This window comes from Cynocephalus volans, chromosome 11, assembly GCF_027409185.1.
Source record: "Cynocephalus volans isolate mCynVol1 chromosome 11, mCynVol1.pri, whole genome shotgun sequence".
Classification (NCBI taxonomy): Eukaryota; Metazoa; Chordata; class Mammalia; order Dermoptera; family Cynocephalidae; genus Cynocephalus; species Cynocephalus volans.
Genome location: NC_084470.1, coordinates 18,867,242 through 18,889,706, shown reverse-complemented (window position 1 = coordinate 18,889,706; position 22,465 = coordinate 18,867,242). Strand labels below are relative to the sequence as shown.

At 47.8% G+C, this 22,465-nt stretch overlaps 1 protein-coding gene across 1 annotated transcript in view; it reads left to right on the top strand.

Annotated features, from left to right (window-relative positions):
• The window catches only part of CLSTN2 (calsyntenin 2), a 589,675-nt gene extending 571,059 nt beyond the window's left edge, over window positions 1-18,616 (top strand). The window contains exons 10-17 of the mRNA XM_063115155.1: window positions 2,331-2,497; window positions 9,859-10,007; window positions 11,324-11,541; window positions 14,513-14,683; window positions 15,193-15,338; window positions 15,476-15,599; window positions 16,335-16,519; window positions 18,422-18,616. Coding sequence (XP_062971225.1) covers window positions 2,331-2,497; window positions 9,859-10,007; window positions 11,324-11,541; window positions 14,513-14,683; window positions 15,193-15,338; window positions 15,476-15,599; window positions 16,335-16,519; window positions 18,422-18,616 — 1,355 coding nt within the window. The remainder of the gene's footprint in view (window positions 1-2,330; window positions 2,498-9,858; window positions 10,008-11,323; window positions 11,542-14,512; window positions 14,684-15,192; window positions 15,339-15,475; window positions 15,600-16,334; window positions 16,520-18,421) is intronic.
• The last annotated feature ends 3,849 nt before the right edge of the window (window positions 18,617-22,465 follow it).

Genomic DNA, 22,465 nt, shown 5'->3' with positions numbered 1-22,465 from the left:
GGCTGCCTTTGCAAGAGCAAAGGCGTGAGACGGTTGTTGGGGAGACAGCCACAGTGCCCATTACTCTGCTGGTGTTCAACTCACCATCTCCTCCAATTCAGTAGCCAATTACAAGGTGTCTGCTGTGTGCCAGGCAGGGTGCAGGATGCCAGAGGACACAGAAGCCCAGTGTTGTTGAGAGGAATAAATGAGCTGACTTACGCAAAATGCCTGGCACAGCATTCAGCCCCTAATACTCGCTCAGAATTGTCTTCACTAACGTAAATAATGCATGAGTGATCCCTTCTATCCAGGAGAAAGACTTGAACTAATGAATTACAGCAGTGTGTGGAGGGTGGCATGAGTAAGCCTGTCGGCAGCAAGGCCCGGCCCCAAGTGCTTATGGCCCAGTGGCCCTTAGCCTTGACTTCACATTAGATTCACCTGAGAAGCTTTCAAAATTCCCCACTTCAATTAAATCAGAATCCCTGGGGCAAGACCCACTACCAAGCATCAGTTTGTCTTTTTAAAGATCCCCAGATCATTAGAATGTGTGGCCAAGGTTGAGAACCACCATTTTAGGCTATGGAGGATAAATTATTAGCTAACAATGCCAGGTGGTCAGGAGTACGTTAAAATGAGCTGTTGGTATTCCGAGGCTCAGGGCAGGGAGAGGGCATGGTGGGTGGGGGGCTTATGGAAGGTTTCCATGAGCAGAGGATGGGGGGCTTATGGAGCCTAAAGAACTGTGATCTTTGCTTAATCTGAGTAATTTGGGAGTGATGTCTCAGTGCAAGGAGGAATGGGTGTAAACAAAGGTATGTGGGCAGACACAGAAGGTGTATCAGTCTGGATCCAGTCAGGAAAGAGACCACACAGTAATTTCAACAGGAAAACATAAAAAACTAACTATAATAGGGGACTGGAGGACCAAGGGATTAGTGACTGAGTAGTCAAGAGAGTCTAAAGAATACAGGAGTGCCATGTAAAAGGAGCATGCACTACCTCCAGGGCTAAGATAGCACCCCTGGGGGAACACCTGCCCTCCCCAAGCCAAGGTCTAGATTTTGTTGGCACCGCGTGGCTCATCAAATGGCAGAGAAGTCATCAAGGTGTTGCTTGTTGGAAATCTGCCCTGTAGGGAGCTGGGGAAGCCCATCGCAGGGAGGTTACTTACTGGAGCACACTCTGCTACCAAACTGCTGGCAGCGTGGAGTGTTAGGGAGGCTGTCAGCCACCATGGCAGGCACCAGACACTGGGAAAGCCACGGAACCACTGAGAAAGCCCGGGAGAACCAGGAGGCAAAACCCCACAGTGCATCCTACAAGCAAGGCTCAGAGAGCTTATGAAAACTTCTCAGGGAACTAGCAAAGCTGGAATTCAACCCAGGTCCATCTTTCCCATGCGTTCTGCTTCCTCTCTGAACAAACAAGCTGTGTGGGATCCAGGTTAGGTCTATCTATGTAGGTTGCCCAGAGATGAAAGAGGCCTATGATCAGTAAAGTCAGCAGGGAAGGCTTCCTGGAGGAGGCTTCAAGTGGACCTCAGGAGAGGCCTGATTTGGAAAACCAGGGAGAAAATGGCAGGGGGAGGGGTTCCAGGCTGACTCTTCAACATGGGCCGCACTGAACACTTGCACATGGGTGAAAGTGGACCTGAGCTCAGATAGGACGCAGCACAGCTGGTAGAGAAATGGTAGAGAACAGGAAGTGGGCAGTGAGAGGAAGGTCAGATGATGAACAGAATCAGGGAAGGCTTTACATGCCGAAAGCCTTGAATTTGAGCATGGATGAGATCAGCACATTGCAAGAATGGCAAAGTCCACAGAGGTATTGTCTCTAGGACTGCTCAGCTGCAGCCAAGCTCTCAGTGGACTGGAGGGAAGCAAATGCCAGCTGTGAAGTCGGGAAGACCGGGACTGGAGCACCAGCTCGTGTTTAGCTGTGTGTCCCGGAGCAAGTTCCTCAACCTTTCTGAGTCTAGGGCTCTTCGCCTGTCAGTTGGGAACAATCAGACCCTCTTTGCAGGCTTGTTCAGATGAAGTCCCTGGCTGAGAGACTGGCACACAGTGGGCCTTTAATCAATGATAGCTTCCTTCTCCCCCCTATTTTTGCTCTGCAGACCCCTCCTGTCTTCTAAGACAGTGTGTCCCTGAAAGTATCTGTGCAGCCGGGGACGCCAGGGTATTAGCAGCATATAACACCCCCTTGTTGAGATTCTGGCTACTGTGCTCCTCAGGAGGAAAACCTCAGGTTCGGGGCACCCATAGTCAATGTGTCCTTGGCTCCATGGCCAGATGTTTCCTACCCAGTCTCCACAGGGCAGATGATGGTGCTTCTTTTTCTTTCAGGAGGAGAAGTCGCCAAACCACGGTTTGCTCAGTTCTTCCATGGCAGCCTGGCAAGCCTCACCATCCGCCCGGGCAAAATGGAAAGCCAGAAGGTGATATCCTGCTTGCAGGCCTGCAAGGAAGGGCTGGATATTAATTCCTTGGAAAGCCTTGGCCAAGGAATAAAGGTAATGAAGGAGCTGGCACCACCCCCAATTAGACTTTGATTTATGAGGCTGAGGCTGCCCAGCACCAGTGCACACCAGGAAATGGAGTCATTTCCCATAAAAATGCAGAAGTTGCATCATGGCAAAGGAGCTGCTGGGGACGGGGAATGGGGGCACGGGAGCTAGTGACCATGACTTCCACAATGGACTTCTGCTGCCATCTCCTGGGATCAAGCCCTCGTGTATAATCGGTCCACTACGCAAGAGTAGGCACGTGTTCAGTGTCTACCTGAAGGAAGTTTTTATATTTCATTTGTTTGTAGGTTGGTTGGTTGCTTTGTTATTTATTTGCCTAGAGAAACAGAAGCATGCAAGAATATATTTCAAAAACGTAAAAAAGAAATAAAAAGCTAGGACCCAGTAAAATACAAATTAGAAAGGAAGGTGAAAAGCCAGGTGAGGTGGAATTAGAAAGCAGGTATGGACGTCATTGGGTCTCACCTTGTTATGTTCCCTGACAGGGTTACTTTCTGGCCTCGTGTGGAATTAGGGAGCACCTGCCAGCACCAGGTCCCTGGGTTCCTGAATAAAGAGCAGAGTCGACATCACTGTAACCCCCACTCAATCATAATGAAGCCCAGTGTGAGAAGGCAGTCCCTCTGCCTCCTGCACAGGACAGCCCCACGAAGCTCCAGCAGCTGTGAAGGCTTCCCTCCTGCCATTTCCCAAGGGGGTGTGACTAAAGCAGAGGTTTCCCACCCTGCCTCCCATCCCCCACCCACAGAGCTCCACTGCTCTTCCTGCCCTCCCTGCCCTGGGCCAGCCCATCCTGGGAGTCACCTCTCCAACACCAATTCCCCTGTCAGTGGCCAACTTCTGTGGGGCCTGGATGCTGGGTGGCCTTGGAAGGCTAGAGGTCTGAGCACACTGTAGTGTTCTTTAAATTGCAGTCAGTGCAGCAGACATTCCTCAGACACTCATGTATTCAGATCTGGGCTGAGTACTAGGATACAAAAATGAATGTTCTGAGCTTCTGTCTTCAGGAAACTCAAGAGCCCAAGCAGACATTTGTAACCCAGCTCAATGACTACATGGTTATGAGCACTAACAGTTATTGAGGGTCTCCCGAGTGCCGGGCACTGTTTGTTCTAAATGCTCAGTGAGTATTAATCCCCAGAAGACCGCATTACAAAGGTACCATGAATGTTCCCATTTTTCACGTGAGGAATTGAAGACCAAAGGAGAAAGGAAACTTGCCTAAGATCCTAGAGTTAGTGACAAGCAGAATCAGAATTTGAGCCCAGGCAGCTACTGAAAGCTCAGGCAAGGGAGCTCGGTCTCAGCAGAAGTGGGTTTGGGATGCTCACCTGGAGACTGGCTCGAAGGGGGAAGACGGGAGGAGTGTAAAAGGCATGGTAAGGCAGACTGACTTTCCAGAACATTGTTTAACGTGGATTAGATACACACACACATAGCTAATCAATAGCTATCACCTGTCACCGGAGGGAGCTCACAAGACTGCCTCATTACAAAGGCCGGTCTAGACCTACTGTTTGCGTTGTTTCCTGAGGGTTTTGTCAACCCAGCGATGCAGAAATCCATCTTCCAACCCTACCTTTTTTTCTGATTCTGGATTTACTCCCTGCCTCTGAGCGAATCTTCCCTGCTCTGAACCATCCCTTGGGGCCACAGTTTCAGGCTTCCAGGCACTACAGAGCAAATAAGCCAAAGATGCTGGACTCAAAAGCCACACATTTTTAGCATTATAAATTAAGTACAATAGCTATTTCTACAGAGTAGACATAGCCAATGAAAAGAGGAGGTGCTAAAATAAGTGGCCCAAAAAACTTTGGGGGCCGGGGGAGACGAATCCAACTTTTGGGGATACCACCTGCTCATAACCAAATCACTGCACATGATCCTTTTCCATCCCTGGGGGGAGCTGGTAAGAACTAGGGCACTGTGTGAGGAGTTAATAAGACACGCAATTTAGAGAACACCCACTGGTGGCTCTTTTACATTCGTTATCCCTACTCCTCACAACAAATTAAATATTATGACCCCATTTCAAAAATAAGGGGACTGGGACTCAGGGACTTGTTCAAAATAAGTCCATGTCTTTCCTCCACACCAGCAACTCATATTAGAAGACATTCTTGAAAATGATTGAAACTAGCGTCCTTCTTTCCCTCCCTCCACGTATCCCTCATGTCATTTCTGAATAATAACTATTATTTTCTTTGCAGTTACTGGCCTCCTCCCACCTCTCTAGCCAGTCAAAAGAAGTGATTCTTGTGATTAAGGAAACTCCTGTGTGCTCACTGGGCCTGGCACAGGCTCCTAGTTTTCCTCTGGGATCATGCATATTTCTGAATCTTTCTCCAGCATGTCTGGACTCTTTAAATGGTTGTGGTGGCTGCTGTCCTGTATCTATACAAGATACTATAGAATAGCCACATTCCTAAAGAATACCCTGTTCTGATTTTCAAAGCACAATACCACCAATATGTCATCTCCACAGCGTGGAAGAGCAGGAAAGAGCAAGAGCTTTGGAACAAGACACTCCTAGGTTCAAATCACAGTAACAGTATTTATTAGCTGGGTGACCTTGGGGAAGATACTTTAATCCTTTAAGCCCCAATCCCTCATGTATAGAACAGACAATACTATTTATCTTGTAGTGATGTTATAAGAATTGAATTTCTGAATATATTCGTGTGATGTATGAGGGTACTTCAAAAAGTACATGGAAAGATTTATACCACCTTTCAATTCTAGTTTTTCATGAAGTTTTTGAAGTACCTTCACATACATAATCTCCCCCTACCAAACCTAACAGGCTCTCTGCAAATCACAGCTCCTTTTCTAGCAGGGGAGCCTCTAAAGTGGCAAATCTTCATCTGGCTAAGCCCAGATAGGTTGGCAGGTGCAAGGAAATGACAAGGTACCAGGAGTGCCATAGCCAGCCTGTCCTCAAGGAACAGACCAGGGCTTTTGGCAAGGACTTCACTGACAGCTCAGCCTGCTAGGTACCTGGAACCAATGGCCAAGCTCTAGGAGAGGTGATAATCCTGTAAGGGCCATCTGTCTAGCACCTTCTTGGCTCAAAGAAAGGAATGACCATGGCCACAGCACAGCTTCCCAAAGGAGAGTAAGCAGTGTCACCATTTAGGGGGACCCCAGCATGCCAGCATCCCCTGTCCCGGTGTGATGCCAGTATAGACATGTCTCCTGTGTAACCAGAGACCCATTCACCAAGCTGGAAATATTGCAGTTAAAAAAAAAAAAAAAAAAACTATTTGGGAGGGTTTTATTGATCTTGCAAGAACCACATTGATGGCGAAGCCAGTGTTCACCTTCATGCCCCCTGGCAGTTCTCTGGATGCTCTGGCAGCCAGACCAGGGTCTTAATCAGAGATCCAATACATCCCCTAACCCATCCTCTCACCAGGTGGCTGCAGTGGGGACATGCCCTCTGCTGATTGCCATGGGACACTGCTGATCCATCCCGCTAGAGGCCCCTCTTGATTTCCTTATTAATCACTCACACAAGGCTCAGAGATCAGCCTCCACAGGCCTTATCTATCTCATGCTTCCTGCGTGCTAGGCCCTGTGGCAATGCTAAGGAAAAGTCAGTAGACCCTGCCCTCGAGGTGCTCACAGTCTGCTGGAGGATGCAAACAGACAGACAGACAGCAATGGCACCACAAGACTCTGCTACAGGGGGGATGGTGTGGAGGGGAGGGGGAAAGGAGCAGAAAAACATTTTAGAATATAAGTGGTGTTTTTAGAAGGATGACCTTGAATCTTCTCAAATCTGAAATAGATGACTTGTGCAACACCTCAGCATAATTATGTATAACTCACTAGCAAGCGGCAGCTTCAGGGATGAGCACCCCAAGCTGGTGAGGCTCCCATGGCAAGAGAGATGCCAACCCAGAGACTGGCTGTGGCAACAGCTGTGCACATGCCTGAGTGCTGCAGAATCTAGCACAAGGGAGTGGCGCTTGTGGCCGGATGTCATAGCTCAAAGGCCCTGCTCAGGGCTTTGGAGACAGGAGGGAACTGGATCACAGGGAAAGAAGGGTGACCAAGGCAGGGGTGCCTGCAACAGACTCGGTGCAGATGTAATCACAGTGGCAGGAGTTATGATAAAACCTACCACTTGTTCGACACCTTGTAAGTGCTAAAGCCTTCATATACATTATTTCATTCAAGCCCCAAGAAGGTAGATATTAATTTCCCCATTATTTTAAATGGGAGATGACATCCAGAAAGAGGAAGTGAATAGTTCAGAGTTGCATTTTACAATTTGCCCTGCAACTGGGGTGTGACAGCCTGCAGAGCCTGTGGTCGTTCAGAGATGCCACATAGCCTTGGAGAAGTGAGAATCATGCCTGGGAAGTGCTGAATTCTTCCAAATGGGTAAGATATTGCAGTAGCAAACAACTCCAAACCCTCAACAGCTTAACACTTAAAACTTTATTTTTCTCTTACACTCAGGTAGGGAGGTGGCGAGGGTTGGTCCTGCCCAGAATGCTGCAGGTCACTGAAGTGGAGGGAAAAGAGTCTGAGCATTCTGCAGGCGTTTCACCCCTCTGGCCCGAAGCCCATACCTCACTTCCTCTCACGTCTCATTGGCTGGATGTAGTCACAGGGCCCACCTGCGTGTGGTGCTAGGTGGCTGGGAAGTGGAGCCTCCTCGATGCCCTGGGAGGAAAGGAGAACAGGGGTTGGTGAGGACAGTTAATGACTCCTGCAGAGCTTGACTAAAAAGACAAGTGACTGAACAAAAAGTGTCCCTTTGGGAAGTGACAGGAGATGATTGTGAAACGTAGGCTGGGAGAACCATTCACTCATTCATCTGGCAGGGGCTTTCAGAACACTAGGGCTGGGTTCTGGGGCTCAGGGATGCTGAGAGTTATTGTGCCCAGCGAGCTCCTGGTCACTGTTCTGTAATAAGTATACTGCCATTTTGTAAGAGCTACAGGAGAGAGGCACTGAAACCCAGTGGGGACCTAAATGAAGCAAGCTGGTAGGCCTCAAGGAGTAGAAAACAATAAAATACTCACATGACAGTTTAAGGAGACAAAGATTGGTTGGCTAGCCACCATGCAAAAGTTATGTCATCAACAGGGCTCATGAAACATCCACCGCCTCATAGAGTCCAGACACACAACAGGGCACCCTTATAAAGACATTCAAGTCAGATCAGGGAAAAGATATTATAGATGAATTTTTCCTTAAACCCACAAAAATATATACTTAGCATCCTTCATGGTAAGAGAAATGCAAATTAAAACTGTACTAGGATGACATTTACCATCTATCAGATTGGCAAAAATCCCAAAGTCTGATAGTGTACTCCATTGCTGAGGTATCCAGAAAAGAGGCAATCTCATACACCGTTGGAAGGAGTATATACTGATATAATCCCTAGCAATGAGGAATTTGGCAACATTAAATCAAAGTTAAAAATTGCATATGCTTTTTTACCTACTAATTTCACTTGTAGAGATGTAGCCTACAGATATATTTGCACAATTATGAAATGTTATATGTACAAGATTATACATTGTGGCATCGTCAGTAAAAGGTTGGAAATAACCCACATGTCTGTATTAGGAGACTGGTTTAAAAAATTACAGTTTATCTGTACAATGGAATGCTATTCATTTGTGGAAAAGAAAAACAAGTGAGGAAGCTTGTCATGTATTGATACAGAAAGATCTCCAAGATATGAGCTAAGAAAAATAAATAAATAAAGTACTGTACATTATGTAATAAGCTACTTTTGGCATCAGATAGGAGGAAAATGGAAATCTATATTTATAAGAATCCTTAAGTATAACTGTCAGGATAGGCTAGATTATGCTGCAGTAACAAATGACTTAACATCTCATTTGGGGTTACACAACAAAATTGTATTAATTTCTCATGCTTCATGTCGATTATAGACTGGCTTCAGCTCTGACCAACACCACCCTCACTGTGAGACCCAGGCTGATAGAGCAGCCGCTGAGGGAATTTTGCAGGTTTCATGACAGAGAGAAAAAAACATGGCAAACCATGAACTGTCTATTAAATCTTCCATATGGGTGGGAACCAACCAATATTTCTGCCCACATTTCATTGACCAAGAAAGTCTCATGACCACTACTGAATGTGACAAGGCAAAAATGTATCTTCTGCTGAGAAAGGTACTGTAAGTCCCATGGTCAGGCCTCTTGACAGTAGGGAAGGCATATGTAAGGCTCCCACTGGAAGGGGTTGCAACTAATTATAAACAATGATGTAATGTGCCATTATGAAATTAATATAATATTGATTACCTATGGGGTGGGATTGTGAAAACTGGGTGGATGAGAGATAAAAATAAGTTGAGCACTCTTCACTTGGCACATTTATACATTTGAACTGGGTGAATATATTATCTATTCAAAAAAAGTAAATCATTGTTAATTCAGGAAGCAACATAAAATATATCCGTATCTCCCCTTCCTGTGACACGAGTATTTGGTATATTATCAGAATCCACAGGTATGTTCCCGACATCTTGCTCAGAAGTGTGTCAGTTTTGCTAACACTGAGGAGCACAAGTGTAGTTCTCCATGTTCCATTCAAAGAAGATGAACACCTGGGGGGACTCAGGGAGGAGTGAGACGACGAAGTGGCTCAGCGGGGAGCATAGGAGCCACATGGTCCGTCACCAAGCGTGGGATACCTGGGACTCAGGATGGGATGGGTAGATATCAAACCTGGGGCAGTGGCAGGCATGTGAGCAGCAGGAGAGCAAAACAAGGAAACCAGAGTTTAGCACCTGGAAAGCAAGACCAAGAATTAGAGCTGGGAGAAAAGGAAAACCACTAACTGAAAAATGAGGTCTGAGGCTGGAGGCTGAGCTGTGTCACGGGTCAGGAAGTGGAGGGCAGGATGAATTGGAGAGCAGTTCAAAGCAGAGACAAGAACAACGAAAGGAGCCCATGCCTCGGTTCTGGGCTGTCGGCTGAGGCGGTGGATGGTCCAAGGGCTGAAAGTTGCTGGTCTGGACCACGTGGGTAGCATAGAGCCTGGGCCACCCCTTGCCAAGGGCTGGGCGGTAAGAGCACGGTGACTGAGTTTTCGGAATTCAATCCTGTGGCTCAGGCCAATGTTACCAGGAGTTTATAATTCCTAGGAGACCTTACAGGAGAGGGTCCAGAAGCCCACCAGAGAGTAACAGGAATTGCTTGAAAGATTAAAAACAATCCTTTGTGCACACATAGATGCTCTGGAGGTGCCTGTGGTGTCCATAATGGCATTTTCATGGGGATGGAGGGCTTCTATGGGACTCTGCACATCACTGATCGTTTCCTCCCGTGACACCTGCTTCTGTCTTCCAGTACCACTTCAACCCCTCGCAGTCCATCCTGGTGATGGAAGGTGATGACATTGGGAACATTAACCGTGCCCTCCAGAAGGTCTCCTACATCAACTCCAGACAGTTCCCAACAGCGGGTGTGCGACGCCTCAAAGTCTCCTCCAAAGTCCAGTGAGTGGACACCGGTCAGCCTGGGGCCCAACTGAGGCAGCAGGGATGTTCCCCTGGGAACGTTCCCTTGCAAAACAGGATTCACCGTCCTCCAGCTGTCCACAGTTTCTCCTCTGTGCCAATGAGGATGCCTCAACGGACTTGTGTTCCCCTTTTTTCTTCTTAAAAAAAATGTTATGTTGTTTTGCCAACTCAAATCCACCTTTCTCTGTTTTATTCTGTATCTGATCTAATACCTAGAAGGTACTGCTTCCTATAAATTCTCAGAGAGCTGGGTTTGAAGTGGTCTGATTTAAGGGCACAGTGCTTGATACATAGTAGGTGCTTGACAAATGTTTACTAAATTGAGTTAAATTAGCCAGCCAGGTTTATAGAGTTCCTAAATACCATAGGTATGTGTATTGGTCAGTTTCTGTTACTTATGACAGAATATCTCATACTGGGTTATTTATAAAAAAATAGAATGTACTTACAGTTTCAGAGGCTGGGAAGTCCAAAGTCCAGGGAACACATCTGATAAGGACCTTGTTCTTAGTGGTGGCTCTACAGCGCCCCAGTGAGGTCTTAGGAGAGAGTTAGATTGTGCTCAAAACCACAGTGCAGGCTGTGATTAGCTTCTTTTCTCTATGTCATCTGCATTTAATCCTTGCTGCTGTAGAGCAAGTATTTTTATCCCCATTATACAGGTGAAGAAACTGAGGTTCACAGGAGTCGAACCCAGACCAGGTGTTCAGTAACCCAGACCAGGAGTGGCAGAGCCAGGGTGGGATTTTTGTCTGTCTGATTTCTCTGGCCTTGCTCTCGTTGTCACACCATTTCTGCCTTCCACGCAGTTCTGCTTTTGTGGCAGTGCATCAGGAAAAGAGCCTGATTACAATAGCATGCTAGAAAAGGCTCACGTGCGTGATGTCCTCCTAGAGACATGACATATATGCTGAGGTAGGAAAGTTTAGCCCTGGGGTCTCATTTGGTGAGATGGCTGTAACATCCAGTTAGACAGTCTGCTTACCAAATTCTGATGCATGTGACAAGTAGTTGCTGTCTAATTAACGTTGCCACTGATTACTTTGCTAAAGGATAATGAAGAGTTAACAGTTACTTGTTGCTCATATAGAAAATTCCCTTTCCTCCCAGAAGCCAGTCTTTTAGGTCCCTAGATTGCTAGCAATTTTGATTATAATGTGGCTTTAAATTTGCATGTCTGTTGACATCCTCAAAGACTCTTAGGCAGTCAGAATGACTTGGAAAGGACTAGAGGAGCCAGGTCCTTGTCCACGGCTGTATGATGATGGTTTAACTGTTTGCCATTTTTCCAGGTGCTTTGGGGAAGATGTGTGCATCAGCATCCCTGACGTAGATGCCTATGTGATGGTCCTACAGGCCATCGAGCCCCAGATCACCCTCCGGGGCACTGACCGCTTCTGGAGACCTGCTTCCCAGTTTGAAAGTGCCAGAGGAGTGATCCTCTTCCCTGACATCAAGATTGTGAGCAGTTTCGCCAATGCCGAGGCCCCTGGGGATGTGAAAACTACAGGTGCACATTCAGGGTTGTGGGGAAGGTGGGCCTTAATTTCTTACAGCCACATAAAGTGGTACTTCAGGACAACAGCCTTATTCACCATAGCAGGGTAACGTGTAATAGCAAAACAATCAAATGAACAAAGCTGAAAACCACCCAAATGAACAGCAGCAGGAGAATGAATGGGTTAGCAAGTTCTGGCATACCCTTACAAGTGATATGTGGTTGGAGAGAAGGTATCTGGTGCTAAACGGTAAATGAAAAAAGTAAGACACCAAATTACATAGTCTCTACACATAAAATGATCTCAACCACATAAGAGAAAAAAATAGGAAATTGCCAAGAAGGACACCCACCTAATGATCCCGCTGATGTTCTCTGAGAAGCATGGTAAGAGCCAGTTCGTTTCTGCTTCCCTTCCTTTTTGCAACTGCAGAGATGTTCGATAGTGAGCACGTATTATTCTGACAATCAGAAGAAAAGCTAAATATGCACAAAGAAAAAACTACAGCTGCTTCTTAGTGTATTCATGGTAAAAGTTAGGTCTCATTCAGCTCTCAGGAAACTTTCAAGTGGTCATTTCCAACAGTTTCATTATTGGGAGGGTTGATGAGTGAAAGTAGAGTAATTTGAATTATCTGCCATGGAGAAATACTTAGTAGTGTTGAAATCTACAGTGTGGAGGAGGGGAGGTGAAGGGAAGAAAGGAAACAGGGAAAAGAGGGAAGGAGGGGGGAAATCCCTTTTGTTAACTCACGGGGCACGGGTCCCAGGTCTATGGGGAATAATTCGTTTGAGAACTGTCCTTTGTTGCCTGTTCCAAGAGAATACTTTCAACTCTCCCATCCCCCTCCAAAAGCCACTGCTAATGATGGGCTGTGGACCCAAGTCCCTGAAGAGCCGCTTCTATGAAAATCCTAATTACCCATAGCCTTACACCACACTGATCCCTAGCCAATGGGATATTTGAGAGGCAGCCCTTCTGAGCTCATAAAAATAGATGGTGTCTTACTACCTGTCCAGGCAGGACAGTTTCCTAAAAGTTCCCTAAAGTGCTTTGGGCCGTGTGATCTTCCCTCTTCCCCTGTCCTCATCTGTGGCTAAAATCAGACAGAAAATGAAGGGCCATTGACCTCAGTTGTTGCAGCCATGACCAAGGGCATGAGGATTTGCAGCGTCTGACACCAGCACACAGGCAATGCAGAGCAGAGCAATTATCTGGGTCCACTTTTCACCTTCTGATTATGAGAGGTTCATGCAGAGCACAGAGCCATGTGCCCAAGAGCTATTATTAGTACTTTCACATTTTTACTCTTCTTGTTGTTGGAACTATCATTATTGTGGGTGTCTTAAACAAGCAGGCTGACGGCATTTGCCATCGGGTTGGAGTGAGCAGTTCCAGCATCATCTTCTGCCCCCATCAACGCGCACTTTATGCTGTCTCAGTACCAGAGACAGGAGATTCGGCCCAACACATTCACACATGTGCATGCACACATACACATGCACACATGCACACACACCCGTTTGTGTCATGCCTTTGCTCTGCCCTCTGCTTGGTAGGTCCCTCTCCCTCCCCATCCCCTTTATTGCTGCAAAGCATCTCTGCCTTCAACACCCTCTCCAGTAGGCTCCCACCACCTGCACTGACCCAGACTGGGCTCATTGCCTGCTCTGTACATGACCAACTGCTTGTGCTGCCCTTTAACACACATTTTTTTAGCCCTCCCTGTTGACTGTTCACTAAATCAGACAAGGAGCTACCTGAGGGCTCAACCTGGCTGATTTACCTCTGGGTCCCTGAATCCAGCACAGCCTCTTCAACACAGTGAGAATCAAGGGAACTGCAGGTAAAAGATAATACCCATAGTGCGATCTCAGAGAGCAGTGAGAAGTTGGCAGCCCAGCGAGCCCCAGCCAGCAGAGCTCTCAGTCAGCCACCACCTCGGGAGGTAGGAACAGGGTGATCTACCACTTGAAACAGAGATACACAGTCACTATTGTTAATGATAGACCTCATCTTAAGTGTATGTTACTGTGCTCTCAGGTTTTGCTAGTGACACAAGAAACCACTGTGATTGGCAAACATTTAAAAATTAAATATACAGAAATTAATATATATCTAGGGAGAGCAGAAATATTTTTTGTATCACTAAAAAATTAAACAAAATAATTATTTAAAATAATTCTCTCATCTTTAGTGAATCCTTTTTTAAATTTCTGTTTTTATAAGTGTTTTATAATGCACCAAATGTGTTTAGTCCACTTTTGGGAAGTTTGGAGACATAAAATCAGGCAAGGAAGGACAACTAGACTGGCCAACGTGTTAATGCGTTCACCTGAGAGCACATTAATTAATTAATTTAATTAACTTACTTCATCAATTATTAATTAATGATTGGTTATATTGTGTTTACTAAATTGATCATTGATTAATTAATGATCCAGCTCCATTTGAGCAATGTGCGGTAATAACAGCTCCCTGCCAGCCCCTGGGTTACACACTGTGGATCCAGTCGTAGAAAGATGGTGCTTCTGCTCTTGAGAATCTCAGAGTCTGGTGGGAAGACAGATATACACACTTTGGCTACCTATCTCCTCCACAAATGACAGCTGCTGCTTCCTGAGCACCTATGCCATGCCAGACACTGTTTTCAACCCTCTCAAGACCCCTGCCCTCTTTACAGATGAGCAAACTGTGTACTAGGTAGATTCTCCATCACTTTACAGCTTCTCAGTAGCAGACCTGGTGTTCACATTCACAGTATTTGACTACAGTATTCATGCTCTTCCCTCTAGTTCATGCCACCCAACCTGAAGGCCACATGACAACTGAGTAGTGGGCTGGTATTTGGGATTGCACAGCCTCTCCTCCTGACCCAGCCTTGACCAGGGACCTGCAATAATGGAGGAGGAAGTTGTAAGCAAGGCTGTTATCTGAGCTGTGTCTTATTCCTGTATTTCCCACGTGTCTGTCTTCCTGCAGCCCCCAAATCAGCCATCTTAGAAGAAATGCTTCACAACTTAGATTTCTGTGACATTTTGGTGCTTGGAGGGGACTTGGACCCAAGACAGGAGTGCTTGGAGCTCAATCACAGCGAGCTCCACCAACGACACCTGGATGCCACTAACTCCACCGCGGGCTACTCCATCTACGGTAAGGCCAGGCTCAGCCCCCTTCACTCCAGTAGTGTCCTCTAAGAACATCCTTGTCCAGGGAGTCAGGACTGTGGTGGCACCTGTGGAGGTGCACTGTGAAGCCCCGGGTGTCAGGTAGAGACCTTTGACCTCAGAGCATGGGTTTCTAGATTCTACTTTAGTTAGTTACTCCAGCGTCTGAAGCACCTGTCCTATAGCCCCATCACTGGGGAAATCTTCTGTAGAAATTAGGTGGATCTTAAATGTTCGATCTCAGCAAATGTTACGTCAATGTTTGTCAGATTGAGACCAAACATTTCAGTCAGAGTCCAGTCTATGTGGAAAGCCTCTGGATCCGTTTAACAGGCTCCGTAGAACTGCTTCAGCACATTGTCTGCCCATAAATATCTTGAGCTCTGACCCTTGACAAATTCAGGAGATGACCAAGCCCCGGCAGCCCCAGCCTGTCTCCCATCTTCTCTTCCTCCTTTTCTGCCTCCTGATGACAGCTGTGGTGTCTTGGTACAGGTGTGGGCTCCATGAGCCGCTACGAGCAGGTGCTGCACCACATCCGCTACCGCAATTGGCATCCAGCCTCCCTTGAGACCCGACAGTTCCGGATCAAGTGCTCAGAACTCAATGGGCGCTACACCAGCAATGAGTTCAACTTGGAGGTGAGTGGGGCCTGCCACTGTTAGGGAGGCCCAGTCCCACCCATTCATCCCCTCACTTATTCAGGAGAGTCGGGAGAACTGCTGCAATGGGCCCAGCCACCACTCCCAGCCAACAGCACCTGCCCTGCTCTTCCCAGGTCGGCGTCCTCCGTGAGGTCAGAGTCTCAGACAAGGAACACGTCAACCACCTGATTGTGCAGCCTCCCTTCCTCCAGTCTGTCCATCACCCTGAGTCCCGGAGTAGCATCCAGCGCAGTTCAGGTAGGGCACATGGGAGGAGGGGCCTCAGGACACAAGGTGGTCACTGTGACTCGAGACCGTTCACCAAACAGACAGTTACGTTGCAACAGCCATGGGTGACCAGACAGAGGGAGAGAAGCCAGCAGTGGGGAAGATGTGGGCCCTGCCTCTGAGGCACTCCCAGCCTCATTAGGGAGCCATTCGAGTAAACAAGAAGTCACACACAATACATAACAACAGAGCTTGGAACAAAGGGCTGGGCAAAATTTGCTAGTCCTTTCTGGCCCAACTCAAAGTCACGCACTGTATGAAGCTTTCTGTGGACCCCTACAGACACTCAACATACACATGTATACCATATTGCCACATCCTCTGCCCACACATGTGTTTGAGCATTTGCCATATTGTGTGACCACCTGGTGGGCATTTGTGTCTGTTCCTAACTAAACTCCACTGGCTCTCGGTGGGCACTGGCTGTAATTTGAGGGAAAACATCAAGGAAAAAAGAGAACTTGCATTTATTGAGCACCTACTCTGTGCCTACATGGAAACTGTGGAAACTCACATAGACTACTTCATTTACTCCCCACACTCACCCATAGGATAGGAATTCTTGAGTAGATGATGAAAGTGAAGCCCGGACAGGCAGAGGTGCTAACCCAGAGTTGGACAGCATGGCTGTTTTAGTTCATGCTCCCTCACAGAATAAGCAAGACCTCTGTTCACCATGTCGTGTGCGTTCCTTCCTCATTCCAGTGGTCCCAAGCATTGCCACGGTGGTCATCATCATTTCCGTGTGCATGCTGGTGTTTGTCGTGGCCATGGGTGTCTACCGGGTCCGGATCGCCCACCAGCACTTCATCCAGGAGGCCGAGGCTACCAAGGAGGCCGAGATGGACTGGGATGACTCTGCACTGACGATCACAGTCAACCCCATGGAGGTGATCCTCACAGAGGGCTGGAAGCTTGGTGGCGACGTGGGGGTGGGGCAGGCTGGGAGGCTGGGGGTGGGGAGTGCCTCTCCCTCCACCCAGCTGCATCTTTCCTGTGCCTGAAGCCTGGCCCAAGACCTTCCTGGAAGCCCTGCCCCAACTAGTCCAGCTCCACTGATTCTTCCCACCTCGAAACTCCCCCAGCCCTCTCTATTAAAAACCTGTGAATTGCTCCCACCCCACAAACAGAACCAGAAATTTCTTAGAGCAAACGGCCATGTGGTGTCTATCCCTAGCCTCCCCCATAGTATTTAGCTCAGAGCTGACTAACACTTAGGAACTCAATATTGAATTCTTGATTAACTCACAGTGCAGATTAGATGGCTTTGCTCCATACTCCTGCAGAGCTCACTTAAAGGCTCAGAATAGGTTAAAGCAAAAATGCAGCAACACCTGCCAGTTATTGAGCCCCTGTTCTGGCAGACACTGTACAGAGTGCTCTAGAAACTCCGCCTCATCTAATCTTCCAACCACCTGTGGAATAGGAGTCGTCATTTTCATTCACCAGGGTGGGAGCAGCTACAAGGGGTAAAGTCAAGTGCTCAGTCTCACACAGCCAGCGCTCACACTCAAGGTCATCTGATTCTAATGTCCATATCTTACATCTCATCGTTATCTAGTAGCCCTCAGAATCCATGCATGAGTGCCCAAGGCCCCTGCTCTGGATGTGGGATACCCATGGAAGCCATCGTGCCCTTTGCCCATGGGTGCTGGGTGCTGGGAGACTCAGGCCTAGGAAAGCAGGGGAAGACCAGGAGGTCATTGGGAAATAACAAAGATCCCAGCTTGTTCCACAGTTTATGCCTCAGCTGGTCTCACGGTGTGATTGCTAAGCCAGCATGCTGATGTGGCCCAGCAGTCTCTCTAATCATGTGCTGTAGGTCCAGTGCTGACCTCACCACTGTGGGGACCACAGCATTTCCACCCCCAAAGGCCTGAGGCTTGGGGGCAGAACACAAGACCACTGCACCTGGAGAAGTCTGAGGACCAGGCAAGAGTGTGCCTAACAAGGGCTGACCTGGTGATGTCAACAGTCAGTGAGGCTTGAGCAGGCAGAGCCTTTGGGGCTAGAGTTCATGGAAGACTCTATGGAGGAAGTTGGCCTAAGGGCCAACTTGAAGAATGGGTAGGATTTGGGGGAGGAAAAGGTAGAAGAGAAGACATTCTAGAGAGGAGATGTAGCCAAGCAAAGAGACACATCTTTTACAGCCTGGTTCACCAACTCAAAATGTAAATCCAGAAATAAGATTTTGCTGGAATCACCAAAAAGCTAAAAGGACGAATGGGACTGGAAAAGGTGGGTACAGCTTGAGGACAGAAGGCAGGGGGTGAGGGGCAGGCAGGCAGAGTGAGGACTGTGAACTCTGTCCTTTCCAAAGGAGTATTTTTGAAGGGCAGCACACCCGAGTCTTGGATTAGAAGGCCTTCTACTCCTAGGGACATTATATTCCCACCTGGAAAAAGGGTACAAGCTTAAAAGCTACTCTTTCACTGAAAAGCATTGGCTTGGGGAGCTCCATTTAGATAGGCTCTAAAAAGGCCCCCAAGCAAGCCTTGGACTGAAAGCCTCCATACATGACAGATGGGATTAGTTTAAATGTCCATCCCATCACTTACTCACAACATTGTTCCTTGAGTTCACATCTTGGAATTTTCTGTTATTTCAGGCCTTTGTCCTTAACCCTCTGACTCCCCTTTCACCGGAAGATCCTCTCCCAGAAGGCCTGTCTCAGGCCCAAGGCTTTAGCATTAAGAGAAAGGAATCCCAAGGGGCCCTAAATACCTCCTTAATGGAGGGAGAAACTTAACCTCAGCCATGATTAGTATTTCCCTTCTCTCCCTGACATCCAGAAACATGGAGAACCAGGGCGTGGGGAGGATGAGACTGAGGGCGAGGAGGTCGAGGAAGACGTGAGCTCCAGCAGCAGCGCCTCCGACGACAGCGAAGAGGAGGAGGATGAGGAAGGGACGGGCCGAGGCAGACGCGGGCAGAGTGGCGCCAGGCAAGCCCAGCTGGAGTGGGATGACTCCACCCTCCCCTACTAGCGCCTGGAGCTCCACCGCCAGCCCACGTGTCCTTTTTGTAAGCCCGACCCATGTATGCCCGTGTCTCTCGCACCTCACCTCTATGTCTGTGACAGGTCTGGGAGGCCTTCTCTAGCTTCCCAGAACCCATTCCTCATGCCTCGGGCACTCCCTGTGTCCCAGCCATGGGGTGGTTCCAGGAAGCCCAGCGTCGTCATCAGTGGGGACTTCAGGGTGGACTTTGTCCTGTAGCCCCCCTTCTGCCCTGGGCTCACCCAGCCTCCCGTCAGCCCCGTCTGCAGAGTTCTGCCTTTGCTCTTATCTGCAGGGGAGAAGGTCCACCTTTACACCACTCACCTCCCCCAGGCTCAGGCTTCCCAAGGCCCCTGGGTTCCTATACACTGTGTGGTGCGTGCACCTGCTGAATCGTCTCTCTCCACACAGACCAGCAGGCCCTCCTTACACTGACTCTCCAGGTGACTTCCTATGGGGAGGGTGGCTGAAATTCATACAACTAAGGTCTGAGTGCTTAACACTTAAAGGAAAGTCCTTGTTGAGGCAGAATTAAATTTACAGGGAAAGGTACACACACACTCTCCCCAGGTTGGAGAGCCTTTCCCTTTGCTTCTTTCTAAGCTTATATGAAAAGTCTGCAACCAAGAATAGGTCCTTGGCCACAAGAGGGGCCTGGTCCTCACCAAAGCTATCTGAGCCTGCCTGCCTGGGCAGCTGCTGAGACTTGGGTGGCTGGCCTGCCTGGGGGTGCACCACACAAAACCCAGGGCCGGGAAGCATCCACACAAGCACTGCCCCCACGACAGCCACGACAAGCCTATAGCCAGGAAGCAGAAGGGAGGGCTCAAGAGATGACATGACTGGGCTCCATGGCGGACATGGATCTGGGAAATGGGTGGCGCAGCTGGGCTCCCCAAGGACAGAGGGGCCCCAAGGTTGGTGAGGTTCTCATCACCTGCCTCATGGTCCCTTATCTCCTATTTTACACAGCTTTCCCTCTAGAGAAGATACACCCATCTCAGATGTGTTAGAACAAGCACGAAATCCACCAAGTCTAAAATGAAAGTTTGGAAATGCAACAGCTAGGAATTAGCAGCTGCTTCTCTCTTCTAAAAAAGAAAAATGCTTTGGCTAGAGGACAAATATATCCAAAAACCTAATTTCTTTTTCTCTTCTTTTTTAATAAGGAAGTCTTTTCCATTTCCATCCTCACATGGACAGCTCTTGAGGAGAATTGTTGCTATAGTAACTGGTCGGTGATCTTTTGTGACCAAGAGAATAGCAGGCGAGAATGAAGGCTGTTATAGGACTTCCAAGAGGCCCTGAACGTCTCGGGTTCCTCTTTGTCCTCAGTATGTACGAGCTGTCCCCATCCTCCAGTCCCTCCCCAATCTTGTTCCATATTGGTTTAGAACAGGCACAGAGCTGGTCCCTAGTCAAGTGGCTTTCAGATTCAACAGAAAGTTCAGAATCTGCTCAGTCTAGTCCATGTGCCGTCAAAACAGAGAGCTTAAGAAAGGCGAGTGCTGCCAATGTCCTCTAGTCTGACCTCAACCCAGGGAGAATCCACGGCAGGCCTTTGCAACCTTCTGCCTCGGGAGGACTACCTTATGCAGCTTTTTCCATCTCCCACCATATTTTTGCATCTGTTCCCTCCTTTGGACCTCAGTAATCCTGTGAAGTAGTTGGGACATCGGATGCTAGACACGTTTTCGTGATGAGTAAACTGAGGCTGGGATTCAGTGTCTTGCTCAGAGTCGTTCAGAGGTGTAGGCAAGACCAGACACCCCACCCTCCACTTCTGGTCCAGGATTCTGCTTATGTCCATATTCGTGCATGACAGACATGGCCGAGGGGCTGCTATGTGCTAAACGTGCTACCAACAGCTGTGGGGATGGGATGAAGCGGATAAGTCAAGTCCCCCACAGAGGGCTCTAAGGTTGCAGAGGGGAGACAAACAGGCCTAGGAATTATACAAGGATGAATGCAGAGAGAGGGAGAGCAGAAGTCGCAGGAGGAGAGGGACATGTTTACGAACTCAACCGGTGATCTTACTTCTCCCTTCTTAGGGAGAAACACTGAAAGAAGCTCAGGCTTTTACATTTGCTGCATGGAAATAAATGCTTCTGCCATGCATTCTCCCGGCCAGCTAGCCCTTTCCTGTCAGGCTGCGTCTGCACACCCACAGGAGAAAATCTGTAGGACTGGTTAGTCCTCACAATCCTGTTACTTAAATAAAAACTTAGGAGCTACTGAATTCTCTTAAAATTATGGCAGTGAAAGGAACACTTTTTATGTTAAAATCCTATTCTTCTTGTATTACATTTTGATTTAAGATTTTTAAGTCCAGCGTTTATGAGAGCCCTCTCCTCTCTGCTCAGTCTTTTCGGCTTGGGGTGGGGAAGGTGTTCCTCATGTCCTCTGGCTGTCTCTTATGGCTCCTCTGCTTATCCATGGGCAAGCGAGCTGATAGAAGTGTTGTGAAGTCTTTATATGTCTTTTGGGCATGGGAGAAGGAGGGAGAAGGTGAAAGTGGCACTTGGCTAGGGCTGCAGAGATGAGTCATTTGAAGAGGCATTTGCAGAGAGACGAAGGTGACCATAAATCAGAGTCCTTTCCCTCAACTCTTGCTGTGAGAGGTGACTCTGAGCAAGCTGCAAAAAGGGGACACTTGAATGATGCTGCTGGGACCACAAGTATTTATCGTGCTTCCCATGCCCTCCTTATCACTGGAGGTGAGAACAAGATGGGGGCGGTCATATAAAATGAGCAGAAGCATCAGGAGGTGTCCAGGTGAGTGGTGGCTAGAGTAACTTGCCGTCCACCAGATATCCTGATCATGAGTGGGAAAGGCCTGGCATTTAATCAGCCTGGCATTTTCCAGCCTCCATATGCTGGCATCTGGGAACTAAAACTCCCAGATAGCCCAGACACCTGTGACCTCTCATTTAGATGTCAGCAGCCAGGCAGATGCAGGCTCATGCCCAGGAGGAATAGCTGACTGCTTTGGCCACAGGCCAGTGCATTGCTTGTCTTGCCAAGTGAATGACCAGATTCTGCTATCCAGAGCTTGAAGGCAGATAGGCTGAAACTTCTCAGATGACTCAGATGACAGAGGAGGAGGTAGAGGAGGTTGAGACTGGAAAAGGCCAGTACAGAATGAGTTACCCCAGTGGAGTAAAGCAATCAACTAGTTGGTGGCCTGTCTTTAAAAATACTAAAAAATATGTCCTAAGAGGTTTAATCAAATGCTGTAAGTCTGACCAAGGCCCAAATCCATCTAGATACCAAAGATGTAATTTGAATGGGATCTCTTTTCATTACCACTTTCTTGCATTCACTCAGTCGTCCTATCGAACAGGGTTCAGACCAAACATCTCTGTATTTAACAAGGGCTATATCTTACCGTCATGGACCCTCCAGTGACAGGGATCCTGGTGGGAAACAATGTTCTCCATTCCTATATGTCAGGGCCAGCAAACTTTATCTGTAAGGAGCCAGACAGTAAATATTCTGGGTTTTGTGGGCCATGTGGTCTCTGTCACGAGTACTCAGCTCTACCGTTATAGCGTGAAAGTAGCCACAAACAACACATAAACAAACAAATATTCTGAAAACCTTTATTTACGATCATTGAGAAAGCAGGAAATTTGAATTTAATTTTCACACAACACAACTTTTTTTTTTTTTTTTTACCCTTTTGATTTTTCCTTTTCGCCATTTAAAAATATAAAAACCTTTCTTAGCCCACGGGTCATACAAAAACTAGCAGCTGGCCAGATTTGGGCAAACTACGGTTTACCAACTTCTACCATATATGCATGGAAAGCAGCCTTCTATTTGCCAGCAGAAAGC